A 12,755-nucleotide genomic window follows, 5' to 3' on the forward strand; every position below is an offset into this window, starting at 1 on the left:
GCAAGAAGTTATGGACAGCAGCAAGATGGCAAGAAGGAGAAGCACACAGCAATGCAAATAAAAAAAATGCAGCAGCAAGAAGTTTTGAACAGCAGCACATGCAAAAGAAATTTTCCTTACAGTAGTAAAGGTAAATGTAATGAATTTGTTGTTCATTGAATTGAAATGCAATATATGCAACAGCAGTAAGTGTAAGAAATGTTTACACACAGCAGTGTAAATTTGTAAATTGGGACAGTGTAATTGTTCCAGAAAACACAGAGTATTTTGTCTTTGAAAAGTGCACAAGCAGTGCAAGTGTAGACACAATAGTGTGGGGTAGACACAGTAAAGAAGATGGCACAACAATGCAGCAGAGAATATGCATCAGCATAAAAGAACATTGTAATGAGTTTGCACACACAGCAGTGCAATGATTGTTTGTTTTGAAACTGCATTTGAAGGAGTCATTTAGTGAATCCCTCTGTTGAGAGGAAGATGCTCTTTAGCATAGTTTGGTAAATCCCTCTGTTAAGAGGAAGATGTTTTTTTTATAACAGGTGAATCCCTCTGTCATGAGGAAGGTGCTCTTCAGCACATTGTAATGGTGAACCCCTCTGTCATGAGGAAGGTGCTCTTAAGCACAGTCACATGGTGAATCCCTCTGTCAAGAGGAAGGTGCTCTTCAGCACATTGTTATGGTGAATCCCTCTGTCATGAGGAAGGTGCTCTTAAGCACAGTTTTAGGTTAATCCCTCTATTAAGAGGAAGACAACTTTGTTTGTTTGTGAACTGCATCAGAAGCAGTTGGTGAATCCCTCCATGTGAGGAAGTGTTTGGGTAAGATTGAATGCCCAGCAGTTGAAATTAAAGGGGAGTGTTGGAATGTTAATTCCACCTGCAGGTGGCGGACATGGACAATACGGCTGCACCCAAAACCACCGAACAAAACCACAAACCGCCCAGACCATATCGCACCACCATCCAGGGAAAAGCAGTTTCCGTATGTTTCGCTCCGATGCGATTTGGTGAAGACGCGTGGCTCTCACCTGACATCAGCATCTCTGACATATCGGGAGGTAAAGCTCAGCATTAAACTGCCTTCCGATATCAATCTCCGCCGTCTGATTTGCTTCTTCATCCTCCACCGTCGATTGCTCCAAACCTGCATACGGGCAACATTTAATATTTGCGTGGAATAAAAGTCAAGCTTCGTTGACCGCATGTCCCTTCTGCAAAAGAATTAAGCACAAGATAAATGGTGTCGTAGAAAGTAGGTAGATATTTATGTTCTTTTATTTACGGCACGTAAAATGTAGTTTTGTTTTCACATATATGTTTTTTCTTTAGTTTTCATATATATAGCAAGAAAAATGAAAAGGGCTAGCGTGTTGATCATTGTAAAAGGGACGAAGGAGCAGTGTAAAATGTGCTCTGTATTTTTGTTTTGTTTGGCACATGGATTGTAATGTTTTTGTGTGGAGCATCGTAAAACGATGGTGCAATAAAAAGGAAAATCATGTATTATGTTTTAAATAGCGAGCAAAGTATATATGCTCGAGTTTTGCTCTTTGTATTTTGAAAAGGGAAACACACAGCAGTGTGTAGAAAAACAAGAACAGCAGTGTGTAGAAAAACAAGAACAGGGGTGTGAGTTTTTTTTGTAAATTTTTATTACAGCAGTAAAGTGTTTTTCACTGCAGTGAATGTAAAAGGGGATTTAGAGCAGTGAACCCGGCATGTATTTTGGTGAATCCCTCTCAGAAAAGAGGATGAATATGTATGAGGCAAAATATTTTTGAATAGAAATTTTATGGTGGTGAAATACTCTGTTCCTCACTGAATTTTTCTTTTAAGCTTCTCTGTGCACAAGAGGATCCTGTGGAGGTAAAACAGAGCATTGCCTCTGTGTGTTTGTTTGTTTGGTTTTTGGTATTTTCCCCATTTAAAAATACCCAACAGCTATGCCTAGAAAAGCAAAAGCAAGGCAATCACTGTTTGTATGGGAAAGGCACCACAGAGACAACAAAGGCATAAAGATCAAAAGGCCGCAGTCAAAACAACTAGTAAAGATATGCCACATGTCACATAATCAGACTGTGAAAGTAGCCACTAAACAAATAGCTCGAACGTTGTTTCAACTTTAATGGATTCTTGAACTCAGTCAACCGGTTCAGTTCCTACCTTTGCCTTTGCTACCTTCACACATCTTATTGGTTAGCAGTCACTTATGCTACCGAAATAGGTTATGGTCCTACCAGCCTTGATCCCTCCTCTGCCAAGTAAACTCCAAGAGCTACCGGTTATCAATTAACACCTTAATCTGATATTGGCATATTCACCGATACTCGTACATGTAAAGTCATTATTATTCAATTTCCATTGACAGGTTGTTAAACAGGCGCTGAGATTGATTCGTGTAGCGCATGGTTTAATATATATTTTTTATAATTACAATATACTCTATGACACCCACACGAATGTTACGTGACACTCCCACCAGCGTGCTACGAGTTGATTGCTTAATTAACAAAATAACTATTATAAAGTCACAATTGGCCTCGAACAGGATGGACAACAATGTTCTAACGCGAGGCCCGTGGACGCCCGAGGAAGATCAGAAGCTAGTCGATTATATCATGAGAAACATGACTCGGTGAATCCTGGTCATCAGGTGCGCGGAGTGCTGGTAATCCCTCGTTATATTCCTCTGTGTAATAGTATTAGTATTGTTTAAGCTCCAGACACGAGAGATAATTTGTTAGGTATTGCTTTTGCAGGACTGCAGCCGTCTGTCGAGAGTTGCAGGTTGAGGTGGATAACCGAGTACTTAAGGCATGATAATAACTTTTGGGACTCTTTCCACCGCAGAAGAGAGTCTCATCATCAATCTTCATTCCATGCTCGGTCACAGGTTACATCCAAAATTATATTATTATTTTGTTTTCACCTCACTCATAGATAGCGAGTAGTATATTTTTTTCCACAATGTAATTTATTAACCTTAGAATAGATTGTAATGAGATTGTAATGAGATGTATTGTTAAATCAGTAAATTTAATAAGTAAAAATCTAATCATGTTAAGTGCGATCCTAGTTTCTCATATAATCATTGATAAACTCAAACCACTTAATAAAAAAACCATAAACCATAATCAGAGTATTTGACGAACCAAAACAACCATAAACTTATAAACTCAGACCATCTCACAAACAAAAAAACAACCCTACACCATAGATAAATCACCACTCCTAAAAACAAAAACAAAAAACCTAAACCATAGATAGTGTGACCGTGATTACTGTTTATCAATTAATTATTCTATTCTATTTTTCAGGTGGTCACAAATAGCAGCATACTTGCCAGGAAGGACGGATGCTCAAATTGAGAATCACTGGCACAGCTGCCTGAAGAAAAGGGCAGTCGTAGCCAATCAGCGACACTCCGAAGCTCCTACCATGACTCTTGATCAGATCGCCACTGATGACGTCGACATGGATCAGCACCTGCAAATTGATTTGTTTTGTGACTCAGGCGCAGGGTTCTTTGAGGTAATTCCGAGTCCCGGCATATCAATATATCATGATTGTCATGTAGATAAATATAATAATCTCACTGATCGTGTCACATAGTTTCGTCTTTTTCGGGCTGCCTATACAGAGTGGATTAGGAAAATAAGTATCGCAGTACCTGCAATCAGTGCGAAATTGGCGGACATTCCATCTGATGAATTCTCTAGGCAAAAATATGCGCAGAAGCCCATGAAGGCTTTTGAAAGATGTATTTTTCTGCAGATTCTTTGCACTGTATCATTACTTGTTCAAAGCCAAAGAAAAGCTAGACTAAATTTGCAATGATCGAAGAAGAATATTAACTTCTTGATATCACGCTATGATTCTGTATCTGTTGGGGGTGGTCAAATTTATGACGATGCCTCGTATACAGGCCACAAAAGCCATTGCTTCCACCATTTGTCTTTAAGTGCTATTCTTATGTGATCAGATCCATGGATCACTGTTCGATTTTTTAAAAATTAACTCTTTGTTTGCTGAACAAGAACCTGGAGCATTTGCAACTGTTCTAGTTTTCGTTTTTAAAGAGAATGTGAGCGTACATGGTTCGGACATGTTGTTATCCTGTTATCTCACGAGAGAGTTTTTGTACATTTGTTTTAGGTTTTTAGGTTTAGGTAAAGTATTTCGAAGTTTAGATTTATTTTAATTTTGGATTTATCAAGTTAAAAGAAGAAGTGTAAATTTTAAATAATAAGCTTCTAAAATTTGTTAAAAAATTATTTAGGCTAATGTTATATAGATATAATTAAATAAAAATACCAATAACAAAAACATTAGTTATTAAACCTAAAATATAAAAAGGACCAACTCTAAATTTATAATTTTACTTCAATTTTTAATTATTAATTTTTATTTTTTTTATTTGATAGTTATTTTATTAAACTAATTTGAAAAAGTTAAAAATATTTATTTAACCTAACAAGATATTACAACATCTTTTCAAAATTACACTAGAATTATTTTTTAAAACATCTTTAAAAACAACTTTACACAAAAACTCAGATATTTTCTAAAATAGAATTGAACCCTTAAATCCAGTTTAAATTCAACTTCTGGCAGAGATTTGATTAATATATTAGATTTTTATCATTATTAAAAATGTTTGGAAAATGTAAAAATTAAAATTAAAATAAAATTATTAATTTTTTTTATATGAAATCTCGAAACACTGAGATGTTCTTCATCTTATCGACATCATCTATTATTGATGAATCCTCACTTCTTTCCTTTTCTTTTTTCTTATCGCTTATCAGCTCTGTTATTAAATTTCTAACTAAACTCCTTTTATATGCGAAAGATTCTCAAAACCCAGATGTTCTTCATGGGTAGGATAATAGGGTTTTACAAAATTCTTTCGAACCAAGTTGAATTAGTAGGACTCCTTTCCCCTCACCATGTTGGGTAGCGGTAATTTTTGTGTACTTTCGAAAAGTAGATCACGAAGTTTGATTAGTTGTTTGGGTGATAGGTTCCATTGGAAGACTAAATCAATGGCGAAGGGATCTCAACATAAGCTTATACAATAAATAGTGGTCATTTGTGATTTGAGAATACCGTTTTACCATGTATTATATTTCTATGATATTATCATTAGGCCATTTAGGATGAAAAAACAAAATAAAAGATTATGATAATAACTTGGTGAAAGAGAGATATGATGTAATAATGTTATTTTAATTTTTTTTAATAAAAAATATTAATATTATATATATATATATAGTTAAAATAATTAATATTGCAGTTCATTTAAAAAAAACAATAATTTTATTGAAGATAAATATGATTTGAATTAATGTTATAAGAAAATTGGTGCACGAACAAATTTTGGAATAGTTAAGTAGGTTCCAAAATTTCTAAATATATTGGAGCATGACTAAATGTGTGGAGTGTGAGGGAGACTAGCAATTATGTGTGGAATGTCAAATGGGGAGCATAGCAGAGTGAATCTTGACTTATTCTTGATCTTGGACATGCTAATTAAGCAAAGCTCTCTTAATGTTCAATATTTTAAACAATACCAAAATGAAACTTGCATTAACCTTTTCCATTTAAATAATAATAAAGTGGAGCCCTTGAACTTTTACATGATAATAGAGTGGAGTAGGCCTTATCCTTGGACTTTTTATATGATAATGGATATTAGTTAAGAAAAATGGATGAAACAACTAGAGCAAAGAAACACTAAGCAAAATCTTTTGGACATTTGCAAAGTGGAGCAAAAGTTCAAATGCATGCATGGACAATTCTTCTAGTGTAAAGTAGGAGGGAGGTGGGGGATGAAGTGAGCTTTTCCAAATGGAGGAATGAATGAGTTGGGTCTACAAAGTTATAATGGCTCAATGCAAGCAAAATCAGGGACATTTTCCATCCTAGACATCAATAACATCACCTTGTACAAGAGATATACTTACTAATTGCCCCGACTTCCCACATCATGTTTAACATCATAATGTGTTGCGCATTAGGTGGGCATTAGTAGCCAAAAGTTTCCTTGAGAGTAAACCAAAATAAAGGAAAGTTGATTGTTGTTGTTGGAGAGAGTGTGATGTGACATTTTAAATAGCATCAGCATGCAAAGGGCATGCAATATGGTAATACCTATAGTGTCAAGGTAGATATAGTGGTGTTGAGAGTCATAACAACAACGCATTAAAAGGCCCATGTGTGTTTGGGAACTCTTATTGAAGGGTTGATATCTGATGGACGAGAACTCTTATTGAAGGTCGATATCTATGGATGAAGAAGTGTCCAACACATCATGAAAATATATTTTTTCTTTAAACTAAGACTACAATAATATTTTTTATTTATAATTTAGTATTTTCTTTAAATAAAAACTATAACATTTTTATTAATAATTTTATTTTTCTTCAAATAAAACATTTTTTTGTTAATAATTTCATTTAGAAAAAAGACAACTATATACAATACTTAATTAATAAAGTTGCTTTTATTAATTTACAAGAGCTATGCATTTTATTTTAACATTTCTTTTTAGTAAATTTGGAAATTCCATTGATAACATGGAGATTTACATCATTCTAAAGATGTTAGTTCTTTTCAGCTTTCCATAAGGGAAACCAAACAAGAGACAACATATATTCTAAGCTATTTTCTAAAAAATAACTATGTTTGACCTATTAGTTTATGTAGCTCTCACAAGTGTTCTATTCACAAATTGTGTCTATGATGTGAGGGAACACGAAAGAAAGGAGGGTTGATTGTGCTATTATAAACTGTTGGTTATGGAGGTTTGTTAATAGATTATGAACAACAGAAAATAAATGCAATTTGCATAATTGAGAACTTAATTTATGGAGACCTAGATCAATCAAGATTCTGAGTGTAATTGGGCAGATATGCAAGACCTAAGGACAGTGACAGGAGAAACTATATGTCACAGAGGTAGGGAAAATATGTAAGCCCTAAGATGAACAATCTAAGGTGACTAGAAGGTTTACAAGTGGGAAGTGATAATTGTTAACAAACAAAGTTGTGAATAGTGTAGGATGCAGTGCAGGGAGCAATGTAAGAAGGTAGATTTGTGGAGCAACCAAAGTGCATAAGGTTGGAGGACTATAGTGGTTCGCTTCAAGCCCTAATGACAGTGCCTGGAGAAGGAAACCATGACGGTTAGATGGAGGGTACCTTAAAGCCTTGAAGGTTGATCTTTGAATGAATTAGGGCATCCAAGTGGGATAGATCCTATGCCCTAGATCAGTTAGTTGCAGGAGGTAAACTTTAATGGTAAGAGGGCAACCTCCAAGCCCAAAGTATGATAATTATTGGAACATCAAGAACGATAGTAGTGGGAAGGTTGAAGACCCTATGTGTTGGAATCTTTGATGGAAAAAAGACCAACTAAAGGGAAGTTTACATTGGGCCAAAGATTAGTGACCCGAAGGAGTTGTGTTCATTGACAGAAGCATATTGCATATCTGAAAAATGGGAGCTAAGAGGACTCGCCAGATGTGTTCAAGACACATGGATTGAAAGAGTTGTGGGGTACCACATTAGCAAGTAGATTAAGTGTGTCTTGTTCAAGGCAGTTTGGTTGTCAAAGTGACAGACACTAAGCCTTAGTTGTACCCTTGTATCGGGGTTGTATGTAAAGGCCATGATCCCTGCTATGGGAGCCCTAAGGCTATTGTATTCTAGTTTGTAATATAACATGTAGTGGGTTTGAAAAGTTAAAAATTGTCATGTGAACTAGTTGATTCACTGATGTGTATAGATTCCATTGTGCAAAGTAGCTTGTTGTGGCATTTGAGTGAGCTTGTGTCAGAGATTCTAAGACCCAAGCCAAATTCTCATATGTCGTGGAAAAATCAACAAAGCAAAGGATGATAGGCAGTTAAGTATGGAGTTCTCCAAAATTTTGAGAAGGCTGAAATTTTAGGGCTATTGTAGCGGCTACAACAAGTTACAAGAAATATTGTTTCTGAGTGAGTGACCGATTTTCAAGGCCGAAGGATGTGATTCAACAAAAAATGAGAACAATGGATAAAACATGGAAAGATCAAGCCTGCACTTCTACATGAGAAAATCATGTTCGTGGAGTCAAAACCAATTTGTGGTCATAAATGAAACAAATCCAAGTTGTGGCTAAAAAATGCAGTAGTTGTAGGTATTTCCTTGAAGTAGGATTGAAGAACTCATGGTCGCAGGAAAAATATGTGCAAATTGAAGACCTATGAGTATATCTAATTCCCTTTCAATGAATTTGAATAACAAAAAATGCCCGTGGTTGCAGTTTATTCCAGAGAAGAGTTGGGTTTCATGTGCATGGCGTGCTTAGACTTCTAAAATAATGCATGTGGAACGGATAAATTTATTTATGGATAGCAAGACATTTAGTGTTAGTAATGAATCCAAGATAACTTTTGAGAATAAAAGGTAATCTGATGAAGCCAAGATAATACTTCTGAGAATAAAAAGCAAGATGAAAATTTAAAGTGAAAACTGAAAATTGATGTTATTAATTGACAAATATTCATCATTCATGGGATGTTCAACAATTTGAGAAAAATCAAAATATCACAGAAAGGTTGACGCTGGTAATTAAATTTATTTTAGTATTGCACTAAAAGTAGACTTGATGTGAGAGGTAAAGAAGTTGCCACAAGCAATAAATACTATGTATAAAATGAATTACAATATGGCATTAAGGTTCAAACATTAAAGGAAAAATGGATGTTTGAGTGCTTCAAACATGGATAACTTATAAAAATTGGTTAAAGGATAAGTTATGAAAGTAAGATGTAAAGATGGCAAAATTCTTATCTAAAAATTTAGTATCATTCATATATATATAAATAAAAGTAGGGTATCGAAAAATAAAAAATAAAATGGAAACATATGTATATATAAATATAAAAGTAGGCTATCTAAAAATAAAATGAGAGCATAATAAAGTTGTTTTTTTTTTTTTTAATCAAAATTTTATAAAAGATTTATATTGTTTTTTTAAGTTAGACGAAAGTCATTTTTTTATAAATCGATTTAAAGTCTAATTAAGTTGGGATATTTAATTAGATTTAAGTAAAATATTAATTGCACAAAAAATATTTATTTGTTGTACAAAGAAGAGTGTAAGATCAAGCTAATAAATTATATCAAGTCAAATGAGAGTTGAAATCTAGTTAAGTGTGTGGAGTCAAAGTAAATGAAAATAAAATCAATTGTCAATTCAAGTTTGAGTTATGCCAAATCATGATGTTAGTTAATTAAGTTCCAAATCAAGGTTATATTTTTGTTTTGGACTTTATTCATCTCACTAATATTGATGAAGAGAAAAAATTAGGAGCAAGATGAAGAAAGAATACAAATAGGACAAAATGTAGACTTATAGACATGATCAAAAGAAGCAAATGTGGGGCATAGTAAATTAATCAAAGTGTAGAGGATGAAGAAGGAAGCAAAGCAAGGTAAATAATAAAGCCCCATTTAGATGCAATAAATCCACGAAAATGACATCCCTAAAGAATGGTACTTGAAAAATGACTTTTTTGTAATGATGAAAAGAAAATGGTCTTGCTCACATGTTGTATGAAGTCTAGATTAGCTTAATGTAAATGTTGATATTGTATGTACCTGTGTCAATTATAATGTAATCTTAATAAAATAAAGGGTACCCACGTTAAAAAGAAAAACTAGAGGTGCTCAAAAAATCATTAGCATTAGTGTAATGAAGGTTTATGGGAACCCAAAAACCACGTATGACTAGAAATAACACACTAAAGAAAATGAAGGTGTGGCCAGTGACGAAGACAAGTTTCATAGTGCACAAAACCATTGATTTAAATAGTCCACACTTGATAAAATCTTTGATCTTAGTGGTAAAGTAGTCAAGAAGATAATTCATAAAAAAAGACTTGTCTCGATTGAGCAAAGAAACATTAGGAGAATTTTGAGGTCTAAAATGGGCCTCTTAAGAAAAATGTACAATCAAAATAAACTTTATAAGAACCAATAAGATTCAAGATGATGATGTCAACCATGGGGTGATTCACCATTTTTTGAGTAAAAAAATAAAAATAATAAAATAATAAAACTATCTTTTCAATTCATATTTTAAACTTATCTCCATAAGGTTTTACACAAATTTCGAGCAAGAGTACTCGTTTGATGTAAAACTTAATTCATCATCCAAAGAGTACCCATGTTGCATACTTTCAATGGAGTCTGCTACATGAAAAATGAGATCTACATGAAAAATGTGATTGCAATCATGTTTTTCACGTATTTCTCATTTTTCATGTAATAGGGTCCATTGAAAGTATGCAACATAGGTACTCATTGGATGAGGAATCAAATTATGCATCCAACAAATGTTGTCACTCGAAATTTGAGTAAACCTATAAGGAGATGAGTTGAAAATATGAGTCAAAAACATTTTTTTTCCCTCTAAAATTTGATGATGTAATCTAATCTTATTTTATTATTTCCACTATTACTTTTTAATTTCCTTAGGAAACCCATTTTAAACCTCAAAATTCCCCTAATAAAAATGAAACAAAATTTGTGTGATGGTACTTAGAGCCAAAAGAAATTCAAAACTCTTAGAAATAATCATAAATAAATTTAAATAATATCCTTATTTGTCATGATATAATTAATTCTAGAAATCTACATAATATCATTATTGATAAAGATATGGACGAATTATAGAAATCTATAAGAAAGGAAGAAAAATACAAAATGTTAGAGATAAAAGATGTAATAGAAAAAATTATAGAAATAATTGAGACAAAATTTATAATTATAAAATATTTACTGTGCCCCCGCTTCTATATAAATTGAACATTTATATAACAATAAAAAACATAAAAATAATTTATTTAAATAATAAAATTGACTTCGTCCAAGAATTTTTAACATAATTCCTTTTGTTCTTTACTTCCTCTATATATATAAAATGATGTTGCGCCATGAAATGCAGCTTTCGCGCAAAGGACCGTGACCGATGAGGCACATGGTAAGGACCAATGACTATTTCAAAGCCTTTTTTTTAATTAACCTCAGTCTTGTCCGTGTAAGCAAGTGGCACCTTCTTATTTTAGCCGGTCTTAGAAGCATAACCATGATTCCAAGAAAAGTAGGTTAAAATAAAGTAAATAAATATGCACTTGCAATTCCATGAAAAGTATATGAAAAGTAGGGTAATTAAATATGCAATTCTTTTATCATATTCTTATATTTTGGTCAAAATCCCTAGATATTCACGTGGCAGATTAAATATTTCGGTTAGGCTCTCCCGTCTCAGATTGTTTGCTTTGAGAAATATGTTTTCTTTATTTTTTTCAATAGATGAAAGACGGTTGAAAGCTAGTGGATCTTTGTACCATATTTTGTACCCTATAATTTAATTTTATAGATGAAATGAGTATGATATTGATTTTTTTTTGGTTATTTACAATAAATTTTGGAAGGTATAAATAAATTTAGTAATTTAAAAAAAAGTATTTTGAATTTTACAAGTTAAATAAGTTAATGTTAAGTTTGTTTTGAAAAGTTTTATTGTTTATTTGATTTAGTTTGTTTAGAAGTAGGGATTCATTGTAATCACAAGTTTGATGAGTGAACTCTTTACAATAAAAGTGTTTAAAGAGTTTTTGAAGGTGCTGCATCTATATATGCAATTAAAAACCAGTTTAAATAGCTCAAAATAAGAAATTGACCACAAATTTTTCACCTAATACCAACTAAGAATCCGTCTAAAACTCTAAGCTAAGAATCAGCCTAAAACTTAAAAAATTCTCACTTATAGAGAACTCCAAAAGAGATATAACATTCTCACTTATAGTTAATTAAGTTCCAAGCCAAGGTTATATTTTTTCTTATTGGACTTTACTTAACCCATTAAGCAACATTTTTATGCATGTGATTCCACAATTCCAGGTGAATGAGAAGATCGCAGCTAAGATAAAGAGATGATAGGACAAAGAAGAATACTCATGAAGAGAGAAAATTTGGACTAATATGACGGAAGAATACAAAGAGAGAAAAATGTAGACTCTTAGACATGATCAAAAGAAGCAAATGACAGGCACAATGAAGCAATTAAAGTGTGGAGAATGAAGAAGGAAGAAAAGCAAGGTAAAGAACGAAGTCCCATTTAGATGCAATAAATCTAGGAAAATTAGATCCCTAAGGAATGGTCTTTGAAAAATGTTTTCTTTGTAATGATAAAAAGAAAATGGTCTTGTTGACATGTTGTTTAATTGCTTAAAGTAAAAGTTGAAATTGTATGTACCTAAGCCAATGATAATGTAAGTTTGATAAAAGCAAGTACACCCGCATTAAAAAACTAGTCGTGCTCTAAAGATCATTGGTGTAATGAATGTTCATGGTAATTCGAAAACCACATGTGACGAGAAAGAACACACTAAAGGAAATGAATAAGTGGTTAGTTACTAAGAGAAGCTTCCTAGTGCACAAAACCGCCGATTTAAGTTAGTCCACACTTGATAAAAACTTTGGTCTTAGTGGTAAAGGTAGTCAAAAAGATAATAATTCATAAAAAGGGACTTGTCTTGAGGCAAAGGTAGTCAAGAAGATTGTAATTCATAAAAAAGGGACTTGTCTTGAGGCAGTGATGGAGAAAAGCAAAGAGTGAAACAAAAGTTTGTGAGATGGTAGTTAGAGCCAAAGGGAACTCATGAACTCAGCCCATGAAGAAGTTTTGTTCCTTAGTAGTT

At 33.1% G+C, this 12,755-nt stretch overlaps 1 protein-coding gene across 2 annotated transcripts in view; it reads left to right on the forward strand.

Annotated features, from left to right (window-relative positions):
- LOC149214010 (uncharacterized) overlaps nt 1–3,968 on the forward strand; it is a 102,498-nt gene extending 98,530 nt beyond the window's left edge. The window contains exons 5-6 of one of the 2 annotated variants that reach the window (XM_089392180.1): nt 3,318–3,531; nt 3,641–3,967. In XM_089392180.1, coding sequence (XP_089248306.1) covers nt 3,318–3,531; nt 3,641–3,658 — 232 coding nt within the window. In that variant the 3' untranslated portion in view covers nt 3,659–3,967. Of the gene's footprint in view, nt 1–3,317 lie in introns of both variants that reach the window. The other variant, XM_089392177.1, reaches the window with a different exon arrangement.
- The last annotated feature ends 8,787 nt before the right edge of the window (nt 3,969–12,755 follow it).

This window comes from Pinus tabuliformis, chromosome 1_1 (genome assembly GCF_031772625.1).
Source record: "Pinus tabuliformis cultivar Carrire ecotype Pingquan chromosome 1_1, CPIR1, whole genome shotgun sequence".
NCBI classification, from domain to species: Eukaryota; Viridiplantae; Streptophyta; class Pinopsida; order Pinales; family Pinaceae; genus Pinus; species Pinus tabuliformis.